Here is a 15553-nt window from a genome sequence, read left to right as displayed (position 1 = left end):
TCTGTGTCATTGATGTCTTTATTTGATTTGTAGAAAAAAGAATCACATACAGAGTAAAATCAAGCCAATGGTTAAATAAATAATACAAAATAAATAGTCATATATAGCAATTTGAGCATCTTCTAATACATCTAATCAGGACTTATTGTATTAAGCTCAGAGTTTACAATTTGTCAAGAAAACAATGCAGGGTGAAGGCTGACCTTGAACAGGAGAAATGTGTTGAGTTTCATCTTGCTTGGTCATGTGGTTTGTAGCAGAGTGCTGATTTTTGATCTGAGGCCTGGAGGAATAAAAATATAACATAAATTTGTAAATGTAACAATTCCAGAAGGTTGAAAAAGGGGTGGGAAGGGTTGAACCAACCTCTTAAAGCATGAATCTGTAAGAAAACGAAAAAGAAAATAATTTCAAACTGCTCTGGTGCAATGACAGTACATCTACTTCAGACTAGATGCATGAATACTTAGATCACATAATAAGGCAAAAACAAGATGGAAATGGCCTCACCCTTTGACAGTTTGAAGCGACACAACAGCAGAAGAAGAATAATCAGTAAAATTCCACAAACAAGTCCAACAATCAAAGGAGTGAGAAACTAATAGTTTTCAGGCCCAGGCTCTGCTGCAATAAATGTTAGGTTCTAATTAGATTTATGTATAAAGATTCTCCAAAATGATTTAGGGTTCTTTAATGGCACAAGAACAACACAAATAATCCCAATTACAGTATTTCTGTATAAACCTGAAGGTTACAAACATATGCTAGAACCCAACATTCTTGTCCTGTATATTGACACCTATGGAAATCTTCATATAATTATGTCACTGCATGGCAGGAATCATCATTTCCTCTCCTTTACTTTGTGTGTGTGTGTGTGTGTGTGTGTGTGTGTGTGTGTGTGTGTGTGTGTGTGTGTGTGTGGGAGGGGGGGGGGGGGGGGGTAGATGCTGCAGATTTGTTATTTTCACATGCATGATGTAAATCTCCTGTTCCACCATATCCATAAGGTGCCCCACTGGATTGAGATCTGGTGGCTGTGAGTACACAGAGAACTCATTGTCATGTTCGAAAAACCAGTTTGTAATGACTTTAGTTTTGTGACACGGCACGTTAACCTGCTGGAAGCATTAATTAGAAGATGGGTACACTATGGTCATAAAGGTGGATGGACATGGTCAAAAACAATACTTAGTACTGTTTTCTGCAGTAGTATTCTGTGGTATTTAGACAATGCTCACTTAGTACAAAGGGGACAAAAGTGTACTAAGATTATCTCTCGCACTATTACACAACCACCAGTATCCTGGACTGTTAATACAATACAGGATGGAGCTGTGCTTTTGTGCTGTTAGGTCTCCACTGACCAAAAACATCTTACTTAAACCACAATATGTCGATGTGATGGTGTAACTTCTGTCAACAATTAGAAAAATTACATGCACTAAAAATTAACCTTAGAGGAAAAAATATATGTTATTGCATAGTTATACTTTAAAGATGGCTCTGTAGTACTGAACCTTTTAACCTTTAAATAATGTTGATGTTTTCAAAAACTATGGTATTTCTACGCAGCTAAAGTCAATTTGTAACAATGACCCAGTGGTAAACAAGAGCTATTCAAACTTTAAATATTATACAAATATCATATTGAATATTGTCAAATTGAAAGGCTCACAACAATCTTTTGAAGGTTGTATACTCATTAACTTTCAGTCAAACTCACTGTTTTTATCAATGTTGACTGGATCACTGTAGTCTGTGTAGTAAACTGGGTTTCCTCTTCCTGCTCTGCACCTGTAGAGTCCTTCCTGTGAGACACTGATTTGTCCGTCTGAAGGAGCAGCATCTTGTGTAGTCAGGGGTTCAGAGGATTTATTACCTCTGTACCAGAAGTATTTCCATTCAGATGACAGGTTCACTGAGCAGTTCAGAGTCACTTTGCCTGCTACTGGAACGTCTCTGCTGTTAGTAGTCAGTTGGGCCTTTGGTTTAACTGCTGTTGTATGTAGAACAAAGGCAGGAGAAAAAAGACATATTATTTAACATCACAATTTACAGGTCAGGATCACACTGCCCTGGTCTGTGCTACCTGAGGCATGCAAGGCTATTATCTGCCTTTAAATTAGACCTTGACCTTTTCTTCAGTGCATGATGCTCTAGCAGTATTACTTCCATTTCCTGTGACCACACAGTTAAAGGTTCCGAGCAGCTTTAACACTGATGGCTTTACGTCAACTCACTCTTTCATCATTTCTGTCTTTTTTATTATCTAGTAAGTAGCCACATAATTCAATAATTATAGCATATGCATTAATACAGAAGAAGAAGACGCACATGATGTTTCATCAAGTAGAAACAAAAACACATTAACAGCAATTTATGACCTTATGGTTTCTTTATGATTTTCTTTATGATATTTAATTAAGTATTTTTATGTCTTTAAATTCTCTGCAAAGTGCAACACTTTGTTCTTTTTAGGCTTTTAGATCTTATGTTACGGTTGGATTGAGTTGGGCCCAGCTTTTGACCCTTTTTCAAAAATACAAGTCGTGGTTTTTCTTCTGGATAAACCTTCCAGTATTCATTATTGACAAAACTTCACTTATTTAAATTTCAATACTCCCATCCATCCATCTTCTTCCATTTATCCAGGGCCGGAAGAAGATGGATGGATGGGAGTATTGAAATTTAAATGAGTGAAGTTTTGTCAATAATGAATACTGGAAGGTTTTCAGAAGAAAATCATGACTTTCAATACTTCCAAATATAAAATATTTTAGCTTATATAGTTAGGTGGTTCAACTCACTAGATTCATTTGCCTCAAAATACTACAATAATAATAATAATAATAATGTATATACACACATGACTTACTTGATGCTGACAATGTGAAGGCTTCACTCCACTCTGTTGAAGAATAGGAGTCATCTCTGCGTCGACTCTTACACATGTAGTCTCCACTGCTGGACTCAGAAACTCTCAATGTCACATCATTATTGTGTGTCCACTGTGTGGGTGTCCTGGGTCCTCTCCATTCATACTCCCACTCAGTGGTTTCACCTCCTTCCTGCACCTCACATGTCAGAGTGATCGTCTCACCTCTGAATATCTGAGGCCAGTTGGGTTGTTGTTTTACAACAACTTTATTGGAAACTGTTCACACATATTAACAGTTGAGATACAAACAGAAACATGAAATCAACACAGAAAACTCAACATTGTATGTTTGATAATCATGAGTGAATGTATATTTCAAACTAAGTTACTGAACTCACTGGTTTTCTCAATGGTGACATCATAACTTATATCAGTGTAGTAAACTGGGTTTCCTCTTTTTCCTCTGCAGCGGTAGATTCCTCCTTCAGATACTCTGATATCTCTGTTTTGTTGATCTCTGATTTGACCTTCAGAGGTTGTTTGGGTTCGTCTGAACCACTCATATTTCCATCCATCAGAGCTCTGCACAGAGCAGGTCAGTGTCACACTGCCCCCTACTGGTATGATTGTTGTTCCTGCTGTCAGTGTGGCCCTGAGTTTATCTGCTGTTATAAAAAAGAAGGGAAGGAAATAATTTGAACAGAACAATACATGCTATTGTTCACAGAGGACTTACCTAATGCAATTATAGAGACAGTATTACTGTTCTTTGTTTTATGTGACCTCTTTTTGCGACCAGAGCACTGATATTCACCACTGTCACCCTTAGAGCTAATTTCTAATGTATAGTCTTTGTGTGTGTTGTAGGGGATAAATTCTCGACCATCCTTGTTGATTTTGTATTCCCAGTCAGCGTCTTCACCTTCATTCATGTCACATATGAAGGTAACAAACTCTTGAATAACAAAACTGGACCAGTTGGGTTCAATAGTTAGCACAGCAGCTAGAATCCAACACAAACACACCATTGGAAATCTGAAACACTTTTACGCATGAAACAATCTGTGTTTGTGTTCATAAAATATTTTTTTTTTAGTTAAAATGTCAGTTCTAAATAAATAAATACAGAATTACAGAAAGATAAAATGCTAAAGAGTGATGCCGTATGTGGAGATAAAAAAAAAATCATAAATAAAATAAAACAACTGTTCAGTCACCTTGAGTGTGTCCAGTACAGAGGAGCGTACAGAGCACTACAATAAAGACAGAAACTTCAGACATTGGTTCAAATAATCAAGTATGGCATAAATAAAACATTTGGGGTTTTACTAGTGTCTACTATGATTGGTTTTAAATTATGATTTTAAATGCATCAAATTATCACTGATGGAGAAACAAACCTTTCTTAGATAAACTAAACCAGCTCCACTCTGATCTGAGTCAGTGCACTAAAATCTAATCCAGTCTACAAACAAACATGTTGGTAACAAACATGAGAGTCCTCTGATCACATGACCTGAAATGGTACAAATGACTGATGCTCTGTTCTTCTTACTAAAACATGTTTATGCATCAGTATGAATCAAACAATAGGAGTCAGTGATGTACTCACAGAATAGGCCCAGCTCACAGAGCAAAGTGGCTCCCATCCTCACATCCAGCAGTGACACGTCTGAAAACTTCTACAACTTTCTGTAAAGAGAGAGAGTGAAGCAGCAGCACAGCAGATACCAAAGAGCTGAGAAGGAAACAAAGAGGGTTTAACACTTCTTCTTTCAGCTTCCTTCCCTTTTTCAACAGAACTAACACACCTTAAGAAGATCTGGCCACAGCATACTGTGACATGTTTATACTGTCCTGGTGCTGCACAAACTTATCAAGCAGTTTTTATCAAATGACCTGTCATACAAATATAGTGAAACTAAACAATACAAATACACCGATGATAATTTGCATTACGAAAGTATTTTTTTTTGACCAGCACTAAACTTTGTTAAGTAATTAAACAGCTACAGATAAAATGACTTATATTAAACTATGATGCTTTTTCCCCCTGCTTATTTTAATGTACTACGCAAATACAGTTAGTTAAACAATGACTGACAAGTCGCATGGGACTAATAATAAAAAAAAATGTTTATTAAGTATTTGTGGTGTTGTGAAAGTTTTTTCTGTTAAACTAATTTGCACACCCACACAAAAGAGTGAATTTGGATTATGGTCAGTTGTAGGGAACACAAAACACAAAAACCTTTATTCCACTAAACCACTTCTTGTGTACTTTCTCTGGTGTGGATTCAGTTTTTGCTTCTTTTTTCTAATTGTTACAATTCTCTGTAGCATGTGTTACAACACACCCCAGTAATGGGGCAGGTTGTAGCAGAGGAACGCCATGTATTTAACGTTAACACACAAGGTCTGCGGTATTCTTGCAGGGTTTTGAATAGATGCAATTTACAGGAAACAAAATTGGATGCTTTTCGTGTAAAAGTTTGAGAACTTTATTGCAAAACTCTTTGGGAAAAAAAAGCAGTAAATATCAACAAATATCTAAACAGTAAAAAAAAAAAAAACTCTGTTCTACCTGCATGCTGTTACTCTACTGGAACTTATAAAAGGTATTCGTGATCCCTGTAAATTAATTTAAGCATGCTGGGAGATGAGGAACAGGCAGACATAAGTTTGTGAAAAGTTTTTATTTTTTTCCTGTAGACTCATATGTGTCTTCAAATTATTAACAAATATCAAGCTAACACCAAGTTATAATGTTATAAGTTAGTAATGTGATTATTATGGCTGCTGAGAGTCTCATCAATTGACTCTTTTTCTTTGTTAGTTATAGTTAAGGGTTTTAACATATTGAACTTTAAGGCCAGACAAAACCTTTGAAATGCACTATTCTCTCTCTGAAAACTTCACTGAGAACATTTTGTTGTCTTTGTCTGCTACTTGTCTGCATGTTAGGTTTGGTACAAGGTTTACCAGCAATAATAATTACTCTCACAACCATCATTGGTGATTGTAGGCATAACTACTGTACACTCATTGCTGAGGGCCACAAACCGTTGATGACACACTAAAGAAAAATATTAAACTGCTTGATTAATAAATGCACCTTTAAACTTTTATTTCCTTTTAGAGTTTACAAAGTAATCTCAAAGTACTTTGTAACAAAGTAACAGGGTGTACACAGTACTTTTCACATTAAGACATCCGGGCCCTCACTACCAGACTACAGAACAGTTTCTTCCCGCAAGCCGTCAGACTCCTGAACACTCAGTGATTGGACTGACACACACATGCACACTTAAATACATGTCACTACCAAGCACTTATCTGCAGTTTCTCTCTCTCACACACACACACACACACACACACACACACACACACACACACACACACACACACACACACACCTACAGACACCAAGTTACTTTTGCACAATACTCAGCATTTTGCTTTCTTCCATTGCACTGTCTTGTGTCTGTATCATCCTGCTCTGTCTAGTGTTGCACTGTCTTGTCTTGTTTATTTTTGTTTACATTGCACTTTACGTAGTTCTGTGTTTGTCCGTTATATGTGAGCAGCAGGGTCTCGGAGGAATGCAGTGTCATTTCACTCTGTACTGTACAAGTGTACATGGCTGAAATGACAATAAAAGCCACTTGACTTGACTTGAAGACAGCTGGGAGAGACTGCGACCAACGAAACCAAGTTTTATAAGCACTTTAAAAAATGCTTAATAGATGAATAACGTATCAAATTATACTGATAAAGAGAGGTGCCATACATACCCGGGCTAAATTTTCACGTGTTAATGATCCTGGCACTTTCACAACAGTGAAATGTGTGTCTAAAAAAGTGAAATTTTTCATGTTAACTGACAAAGCTGAACTTCACTAATGTGAGGTATCCCATTACATCAATGCAGACTCTTTTAACGTGTTTTTCCATTATGAAGAAATTGTGGTTTGGTCATAAATTCACCCACAGGAAGCAAGTGAAACTAACGTGTGAGGCAAGATGAAGTCCTGCTCCCTCTCTCAGCTTTTCTCGGCTGCTTAAAATGCAGCTCTAAAACTAAGGCATTCATAGATAACTGTTTACATAATTGTGTAATAGCATTCAGTAATCACACAGCACAGAACCACACAGAAATAAAAATGTTAAATCTTTGACTACATAAATAAAAAAAACTATAAAAATAAACACTGATTCTCCAACATTTGGATAACAGAGCACAACTGCAAACACAACTGTTATGTGAGAGCTGTAAGTTCATTTGTCCTTCTTTTTTGATTTTCTGATGCATGTGTTTTTATAGATAATGAACTCCAGCCCAGCAAAGTAACAGAGGTGTAAGCATGCCATATAAGACTTGACAGTTATTTGCAGAATCAATGCTGCATGTATCACAAGTGAAGCCTCAAGCAATAAGGCGAAGCGAGAAGATCCCCACAGTTGCTCTGGCAATCTGATCGTAATAGTTATTACTGAAATACAGCTGGGTTCACTGCAACACGCCAAATGCAGCCAAATGCTACAAAACTTTTAGCATTTCCTCACAATTTGCCCAACAACACCATCTGATTTGTTCATGTTTGTTACCTTTTTGTAATTAAGCAGACGTTTTTTTATATGATAGCAGCAAAACAACTCAGTAAATATTTATGTAGCTTATGCTGCAAGTGTTTGTATTTTACATTCTGTCACTCATAATGTCATTTAGATAAACATAAAATTGTGTTTTACAAACTGATGCACAGAATGACTGTTTTGTCCATGTGTTTTGGCTTTTAGAAAAGCACATGACAAATCACATCTATGGGTCCTGTAACAGTGAGAAACTGGGAGACAATTGGAAAAATATCTTGGAGCAATTTTGTTATTGATATACTTTAGGGTTATTGATATCCATCCACACAGAGACAGACAACCATTTGCACTCAGATTCACACCAATGGGCAATTTAGAGTTACCAGTTAACCTATCCCCACTAACTGCATATGTTTGGACTATGGGAGGAAGCTCGAGTACCTGGAGAGAATCCACGCAAACGTGGGGAGAGCATGCAAACCCGACAAAGAAAGACCCCAGCTTGATGGTGGAATTGATCTTCTCAGGACCTTCTTGATGTGAGGCAACAGTGCTAACCACAGTGCCACCATACTGCCCATAATGGACATCCAGCTGCCCTAGGGTGCACTGACAGAGGCGAGGCTGCCAGACACTGGCACCATCCTTATCTTTTGTTGCTGCAACAGGTAGTGCTCTTTCTAACTCACATGACACAGTCAGTGTGATGATATCACTCCACTCTGAGAAGAAATAGTCCCTTCTGCCCCGGCAGCTGTATCCTCCACTGTCAGACTCAGTAGCTCTGATGATTCTGTATTCATTGGATGTTGGAGGTGTGTTTAACTTGGCTGCTCTCTATTCATGCAAGTTAACAACATACATAACTGCAACAAAATGTAAAAACTGAAGGCAAATTTCACATTTAATTTACTAATTAATCAGTAAATTAAATTTCAAATTCACCAAATCACATAATTTGGCTTTGTGGTGAGCAATATTCCCCTAGTGTAGAATGATCCTCCCTTGAGTAGTGCTGATGAATGCAGTCTTAACCTTGAGTCCCCCTCTCACTCCCCAATGTGATTAAAAATTAAAAATTTATGCAAAGATCACATTTTAGCAGTAGTAGTAACGTTAAATGAAAATTTTCTGGAGCACACTATTACACATGCATTTTGTTAATGATGACCACATTTTTTTTATTCGTCAAATCAAGTAAGGTTTATTTGTATAGCACATCACCACATGTGATATTTATATATATTCTTTATGTGGTACTAAAAAGGCACAGAAATTAACAGTGACACATTTATTGAGAGTTTGGCAGGTTTGAACAGAATATGTTATAAACAATTTCCAAACAGGAGGGGGACTTTACAAAAGAGGGGAGACTCAGAGAAAGACCTCTCACCTTTAGATTTTAAGTGGAAGTGTGGACAAGACTGAAGGACAAGCAGAATTCAAGTGGAAAAGTGCAAAAGTATTAAAAAAAAAATGAAAGAAGCAGCTTTAACACCAATCCAGACAACTGTAAGGGCTACAGATGCAAAATATGTTCAATTACAGAGAAAATCTTCCTGGACCCTCTCCCAGCTGTCACAGGGAAAAAGGTGGGATACACCCTGAACATTTTGGCTAACACAGTCAGATGACTTTGGACATTCACAGACACAGTTAACCTAACATGCATGTCTTTGGACTGTAGGAGGAAGCGGAGTACTCTGAGAGAACCCACACAGGCACACATAAAATGCAAGCTGCACACAGAAAGGTCCAACTAGGTCGATTCAAACTCAGGAAATTCTTGCTGTAAAGCTGAAGCTTCTTTCTATGAACTTGGATGAAAATATATATACAGATGATGTAGACTTAATATGTGCCTATATTACCAAGAGCTGTTTTCCTGTAGTCTGACTTCAGAATAGATAGCGCCATCCGCTGCTGCCTGTGATGGTCTACCTGTAAATGGAGAAACCAGTTAAGGTCCAGATTATGTGTGTTAGATGTTACATAAATTACAAAAACAATCAAGTTTAACTAACATGAACAGAAAACTGAAATTGAATTGAATGCTAGTTTAAAATACCTGCATTGTTCTGGGTTTCACCTTTGTTTTTGTGCATTACCAGGGCATACAGCAGATTATCATCTAAAAGATGACAGAAAACAGAGAGTTTAATGATATTTCAGAAACTGAAATGCTGCAAAAGTGGAATCTAATTTTAAAAATATGTCTGTACATTTAAAAAAGGTACATCATAAAGGTTTTTTGTCAGTATCTTTTAAAAACTTTTGAAGATTTGGGTTAGTTAATCAAAACTGACCATGGACTTCAGAGTAGAGCGCTTCAAGCTGACATGCATTCTGGCTAACCTCAGAATCTGCAGAATCAACATGGGTTTGTTTGCACTGTGTTCTGTAAAATGTAGTAAAATAATTGAAAGAAAATAATGTTAAAAATATTGAAAAAAAAAGTGAATAGAAATAATTGATAACTAATAAACATGTATGCTCTTTAAGATGATTACTCAATAATTTTTATAAGGAAAATATATTATTTTGCATTAGAAACTGAAGGCAGAATCAGATTTTAATCAATTGAAAAGGCCTCACCCTTTGACTTTCAGATAAATCACGAGTAGGATAGCAATCAGTAAAATCCCACAAACAAATCCAATAATCATCTGCGCAGTAAATGAAGACTTTAAAGGCCTGGATACCGCTACAATAAAAAACAAATACATTTTATTTTTAAGTTTTATGTTCAGTTGTTTTCACAAAGTATGAATACTCACTACTATTAGTACATTAATGTGATTTAAAATGATCCATATTCACATAAAAACACCAAAAGTGTTGTTGCAGGGAGTATTTGCAAAAAGAAGGACTGAAGAAGAGTTTTAAACAAACTTACCCTTTACTGACATCCAGCTCTGTGGTGACTGTTTTTCTGAATATTGACACTTGTAAAAGCCTTCATCTGATTTTGACACTGCAGGGATATTCAGCCTCCCTCTGGTGTCATTGCTGATGAGGTTATCATTTCGAAAGAAAAGCACAGAGGATTTTAAAGTTTTGTTCCTCAGTTTGCAGTGGAGCGTAACAGCTTCTCCCTCAGTAACTGGGTGGACCGGGCTCACAAGTATTATATTGCTTTCTGTAAAACAGTCAGACAATGTCACATCAGAATACGTACTAGAGGACGGCCCTGGTTACAAAAGACTTGTAGAAAATTCAGAGCATTGTCTGACAGATGTTAAAAGACCTCAGTTGCCTCACAAAATAGAGAGAGCTCTGGTCCATCCTGTAGAGTGGAGTTGTGCTTTTAACCCAGTCCAGTTTATTGTCAGTGTGTACTCCGAGGTATTTATTGTTCTCCACACTGTCTACACTGTCAACCCCCTGGATTAAAACAGGGTTTACTGGTTTCCTGGTCCTCCTAAAGTCCACAGTCACTTCCTTGGTTTTTGTCACATTGAGCTGCAGATTATTCTGCTCCCACCACGAGACAAAGAGTGAACCACAGCCTGATACTCTGTCTCATCATCCCCACCGATGAATTCACCCTTCACAGAGTTATCAGAAATCATCTGAAGATGGCAGGTCTCAGTGCAGTGGCTGAAGTCTGTGGTGTAAAGGTACCAGGACACAAGAGAAGCATCCATCTGCATTACTGTCAGCTTATCACCCAGGAGGGCTGGCCTGATGGTATTGAATGCACTGTAAAAGTCAAAAAGTGTGACCCTCACAGTGCTTGCTGGCTGGTCCAGATCAGCATAAACACAATTGAGAAGTTAGATGATGACATCTGCTGATGTCCGAAGTGGAGCTACTAAGATAAGTGAAGAGGTTCCTAATGTGGCCTGACTATAGATCGGAGCTGGTCGATGATGGAGGCACAGCCCTTGATGAGGCAGGGACTCGCCCCATCTGTCCAGTAGACTTCCCCAAGTGGAGTCTTACTATTTGTCTCTGAACCTGGTTGTGAGTGAAAGTGAAAGGTGGGGGAGAGGTGTCTGTTCTTTCATACTAGATTATGGTGCAGTGAGGAGACGGGAGAGAGTTGCATGGCTGTGGGTTGCAGGCTGACTACAGCTAAGTGAGTAGAAGGGTGAGCATTAACTACAGTGTCGAATCTGTTGACGATTTGACACTGCTGAATGTAACTGACAAGACAGAGGAAGTAAATTGAACATCACATCACATGAAAAGAGGGACTGTCAGAGCAGAACAGGAAGTGGCTAACAGAGACCATAACAATGTACTAATATTGCAAAGAAATTTAAAAAAAACAACACTTAAACACAAGAAACCAAATACTACAGAAAACTTAAAATACTGTGTTGGAGACACAGGACCATGACAGGAACAGGAGACTACTAAAATAAAACAGGAAGTGACTAAACAAAGAAGCACCTAAGACAGGAATCAAAAGAGCTTGGAAAGGTTTTGGGTTAACCTCGGCCGATTGACAGGGACAGAGATTTAATAACAGATTTAATACAGGGAGGCAAGGAGAATTGAAACCAATGAAATTTGCAAAAGTCTAAAGACAAAACTGAGCAGATATCCATAAAGAACCAAACCAGAAATAAATAAAATTCAAAACTCAAAAACTCAGAACAATTAAACATAAAAGGTAAATACAAAAATTCAAAACTCAGGCAGAAAGATTGGGGCCTGTGGTAATGTTTTCACATTAATGACAAATTGAATAAAAAAATAATAAGATAAAGGTGAGGAATGAGTATGTTGCATTTTTATATTTACAGAAACATAACTCTAACACTTTCAAAAATATAATCTTATTGACTGAAAGGATGCTTACTGTGACACAATGTGGGCAGAACCTGCAGAGTCATACAGGAAAACAAACAAACAAACAAAAAAGAAAAAAAGAAAAAAAGGATGTAAAAATACTTACTTTGCACCGTGTTGTTGACAGCATTGCTGAAGCCACCCAGTTTAGACTCACACCAGTACACGGCTGGTTTGGTTGTAGCATTTTTGATCGTGCAGGTGGATCCACTCATTGTTCCCCAGACAGAACAGTTTGCAAGGTAGCCTGCTTCACTCAGCCTCATCACTCTCCACTCAGAAGGTTTCCCCTCACAGCGCAGTGAGACAGACTCTTCAGAGAAGTGCTGCACTCTGTCAGGAGTCACTTTGACAGTTGCAGTTGCTGAACTAGAATCTTAGAAACATGTAATGTGGGATCAAAACAGCCACTGAGATATTATGAAATTAGGAATCTAAATGTTTCTTGAAGTAACTGTATTAACAGAAGCTGTATTGTTATGCATCATGGCAGTGATATTACATTCACACTTACCTGCAGACCAAACAAATACAGGTTTGCTGTCCGAAGTGAAATGCTCTGGCTGTTGTCTTCCAGCTCTACATGCATATCCTGCCGTCTGTTTCTGTCCATGAACAATGTAGGAATTTTGTGCAGTTCCATTTTTACCACCTGGTAGCAGCTCAAAGTAGTAGGCCTTGCTTGAATTTTTGAAAAAAGCCTGATACCAGTAGAACCTCCATTCTGCAGAGTGACTTCTAACACTGCAGTGTAGAGTCACTGATGCCCCAGGACTCAGCCATGATGAAGACACACTGAGATCAGGTTTGGGTTTATCTTTCAGAATGAACACATGCATGTCCACGTAAGTAAAGCAAACAATACTCAGCAGTTCTTCAAGATATTTTTGTCATTTTCTTACACAATCTTTAGTAACTATATTAGTTTTGTGTTCCTTGTCGTAATACATTGTCAAAGAAACTGCTCAAGTAGCAAAGATGAGTAATCACAGCACGCGTAAGTAGTGTTTGTGTTAAAGAAATAAGATGCAGAATTACTGCCTAAACTGGCAGTAATTCTGCAAATAAAATATGGTTGATGGTATTTATGTGATATATATCTATCTGAAGTGATGCAACAGAAACAAAAGAAAAAGCATTCAATCACCTTCAGTTTGTCCGCAAGACAGAAGTGTGTTCAGCACTGAAATAGAAGTTAATACTTATAAAACTTGAAATTAACCTTGCATTTAAAACTTCCTGGTGGTTTACTGATGACAGTATTGTGTGTAATTAACAATGTCACTACTAAGTTAAGTTACACCTGCGCCAGCTACCCTGCATTAACTAAAAGGTGACCAAAGTGAAGTGGATAAAAATACCATACTCTCTACGCTCTGAAAGAAACTAATATAAAAATAGACATTGCATAATGTAAATATTCAGTATACTTACAAACCAACCCAGATGCACAGAACAAAGCATGTCCCATCCTGATATTTAATACTGAAAATGGTGAAAATGTCTCTGTACTTGTGAGAAATGTTTCCACTTTGATGCTCTGATGCATATGAACAAGATAAAAAGAGAAGTGTGGGTGAAAGGAAGCTATATCTCTTATCAGCGTGAGCACACTTGCTTTCTGCGGAGTCCTTTTCTCAGACCACACCATCTCTCCTCCCTTTCCTGTTTTAAATAAAGCTCTCACAACTGCAGTTATATTGAAATTCCCACTTCGTTATGAGGAACCACAAATACTTCAGTTTTGAACATGTCCCCTGTCAACACAATAATGATAAATAGTAACTCATGAATAGTGACTTGACAGCTGCATGAGGGTTTACATTTTATTTCATGTGTCATTTTTGGCTTGATAATTATTGTGGCTGTTATTAGAATAAGTCATGAGAATAACTTTAAAGGGTTAAACTAATGTTTTCTGCAATTAAACTAATGACATTTTCAGAACATTGTCTGTGTAGAGAAAACATGTTAGAGCAAAATGAATAATATACCGTATTTATGAAATACATTTCTACATAATATATGTAGGAATATGTATGAAACAGTAGTTTTGACTGCTATTTTTAGTCCCTATTTAGGATTACAAAAGATGCAATTTGTACTAAGCTGTTACTGTGATACTGCAGGGTTTAGCAGACGGGTTGCAGTCAAACACTGACTGATAGGTCTTGGAACCATTTCTGCCAAAGGTTAACATAGATTCAATAAATTATAAATGACATAATATCACCCTCTAGTGCCTATCGGCTGTAAACACAGTCCATCATTGTACTGTGCTTTGTGTTATAAGATTCACGTAGGAAATATGGGACAAAGAGCTGTATAGTCGAGTAGAGTGAGTAATTTATTTATGTTTTAGGTTTGTATTTCGGAGATTTCTTCCTATTAAAAAGAAGTTTTTCTGGAGGGGGTGGTCTGACTTTTTTTTGTTCCTGTATTATTATTTTGTGATTTTGATGCTTTAAAAATAAAACTGAATTGAATTGCGTGTAAAGTTAAATATTTCATTGTTTACATTTTTTACAATTTTGATGATTACAGCTTACAGCCTAAAAAAATACATCTAACAATTACAGACATATAAACTCAAGTCAAGTGGCTTTATTGTCATGTCAACCATATACAGTGGTTCAGTACACAGTGAAACGAGACAGCATTCCTCCAAGACCTTGGTGCTACATAAAACAGTAAATCAATACAGGACTACATAAAGTGCACACAACATTGGATCAATACCAAAATGTTGTTGCCCATCGTTAATGCAGGATGCATAGCAAAGCATGTAGAAAGCAACAAAAAATGACTCAAGAAATCATGCTATATCCTGGCTTGTCCAAGTCAGAAGGCTTTAAACAAAAATCCAGACAGAGAGCAATGGAGAGGTGTGACTGCAGAAAGGAGGGCACTTTTATAACCAAGCTCACTCAGAACAGGGGTACCTCAAGCCCAGGTGTTCCAACATTATATGCAGAGATGAAAGGATAAAGCTGTTCAGTTGGTCTCAAAATTGCGAAGAAAAAAAAAAAAAGTTGCTTGGTTGATTTTTGACCAACCCAGATTGCCAAAATTTTGAGATTTTGAGTCTTTGTCTGAAAATAGTATTTTCCCATTTTCAGTGAAGATCGGAAGAAAAATGGTGCATGAGCAAATTATTAGGTCCAATGTAGAGGAAAATTTTTATAGCGGAGAATTTACTCTGATTGGATTTTCTAAACACTCGTTTTTCAAAATAATAGAACCCCAGTACTAAATGTCTATTAACTTTAAGCTGTC

At 37.2% G+C, this 15553-nt stretch overlaps 1 protein-coding gene across 1 annotated transcript in view; it reads right to left on the bottom strand.

The window, feature by feature from the left end:
- Nucleotides 1-466: 466 nt before the first annotated feature.
- LOC308408036 (Fc receptor-like protein 5) overlaps nucleotides 467-15553 on the bottom strand; it is a gene marked incomplete at its 3' end in the record, with an annotated part of 241472 nt that continues 226385 nt past the window's right edge. Inside the window, exon 9 of the mRNA XM_080900085.1 lies at nucleotides 467-598. Coding sequence (XP_080756211.1) covers nucleotides 467-598 — 132 coding nt within the window. The remainder of the gene's footprint in view (nucleotides 599-15553) is intronic.

Source organism: Rhamphochromis sp. 'chilingali' (genome assembly GCF_963969265.1).
Source record: "Rhamphochromis sp. 'chilingali' genome assembly, chromosome: 1".
NCBI classification, from domain to species: domain Eukaryota; kingdom Metazoa; phylum Chordata; class Actinopteri; order Cichliformes; family Cichlidae; genus Rhamphochromis; species Rhamphochromis sp. 'chilingali'.
The sequence above is the reverse complement of the archived record's forward strand: the minus strand, read 5'-3'. Positions and strand labels throughout refer to the sequence as shown.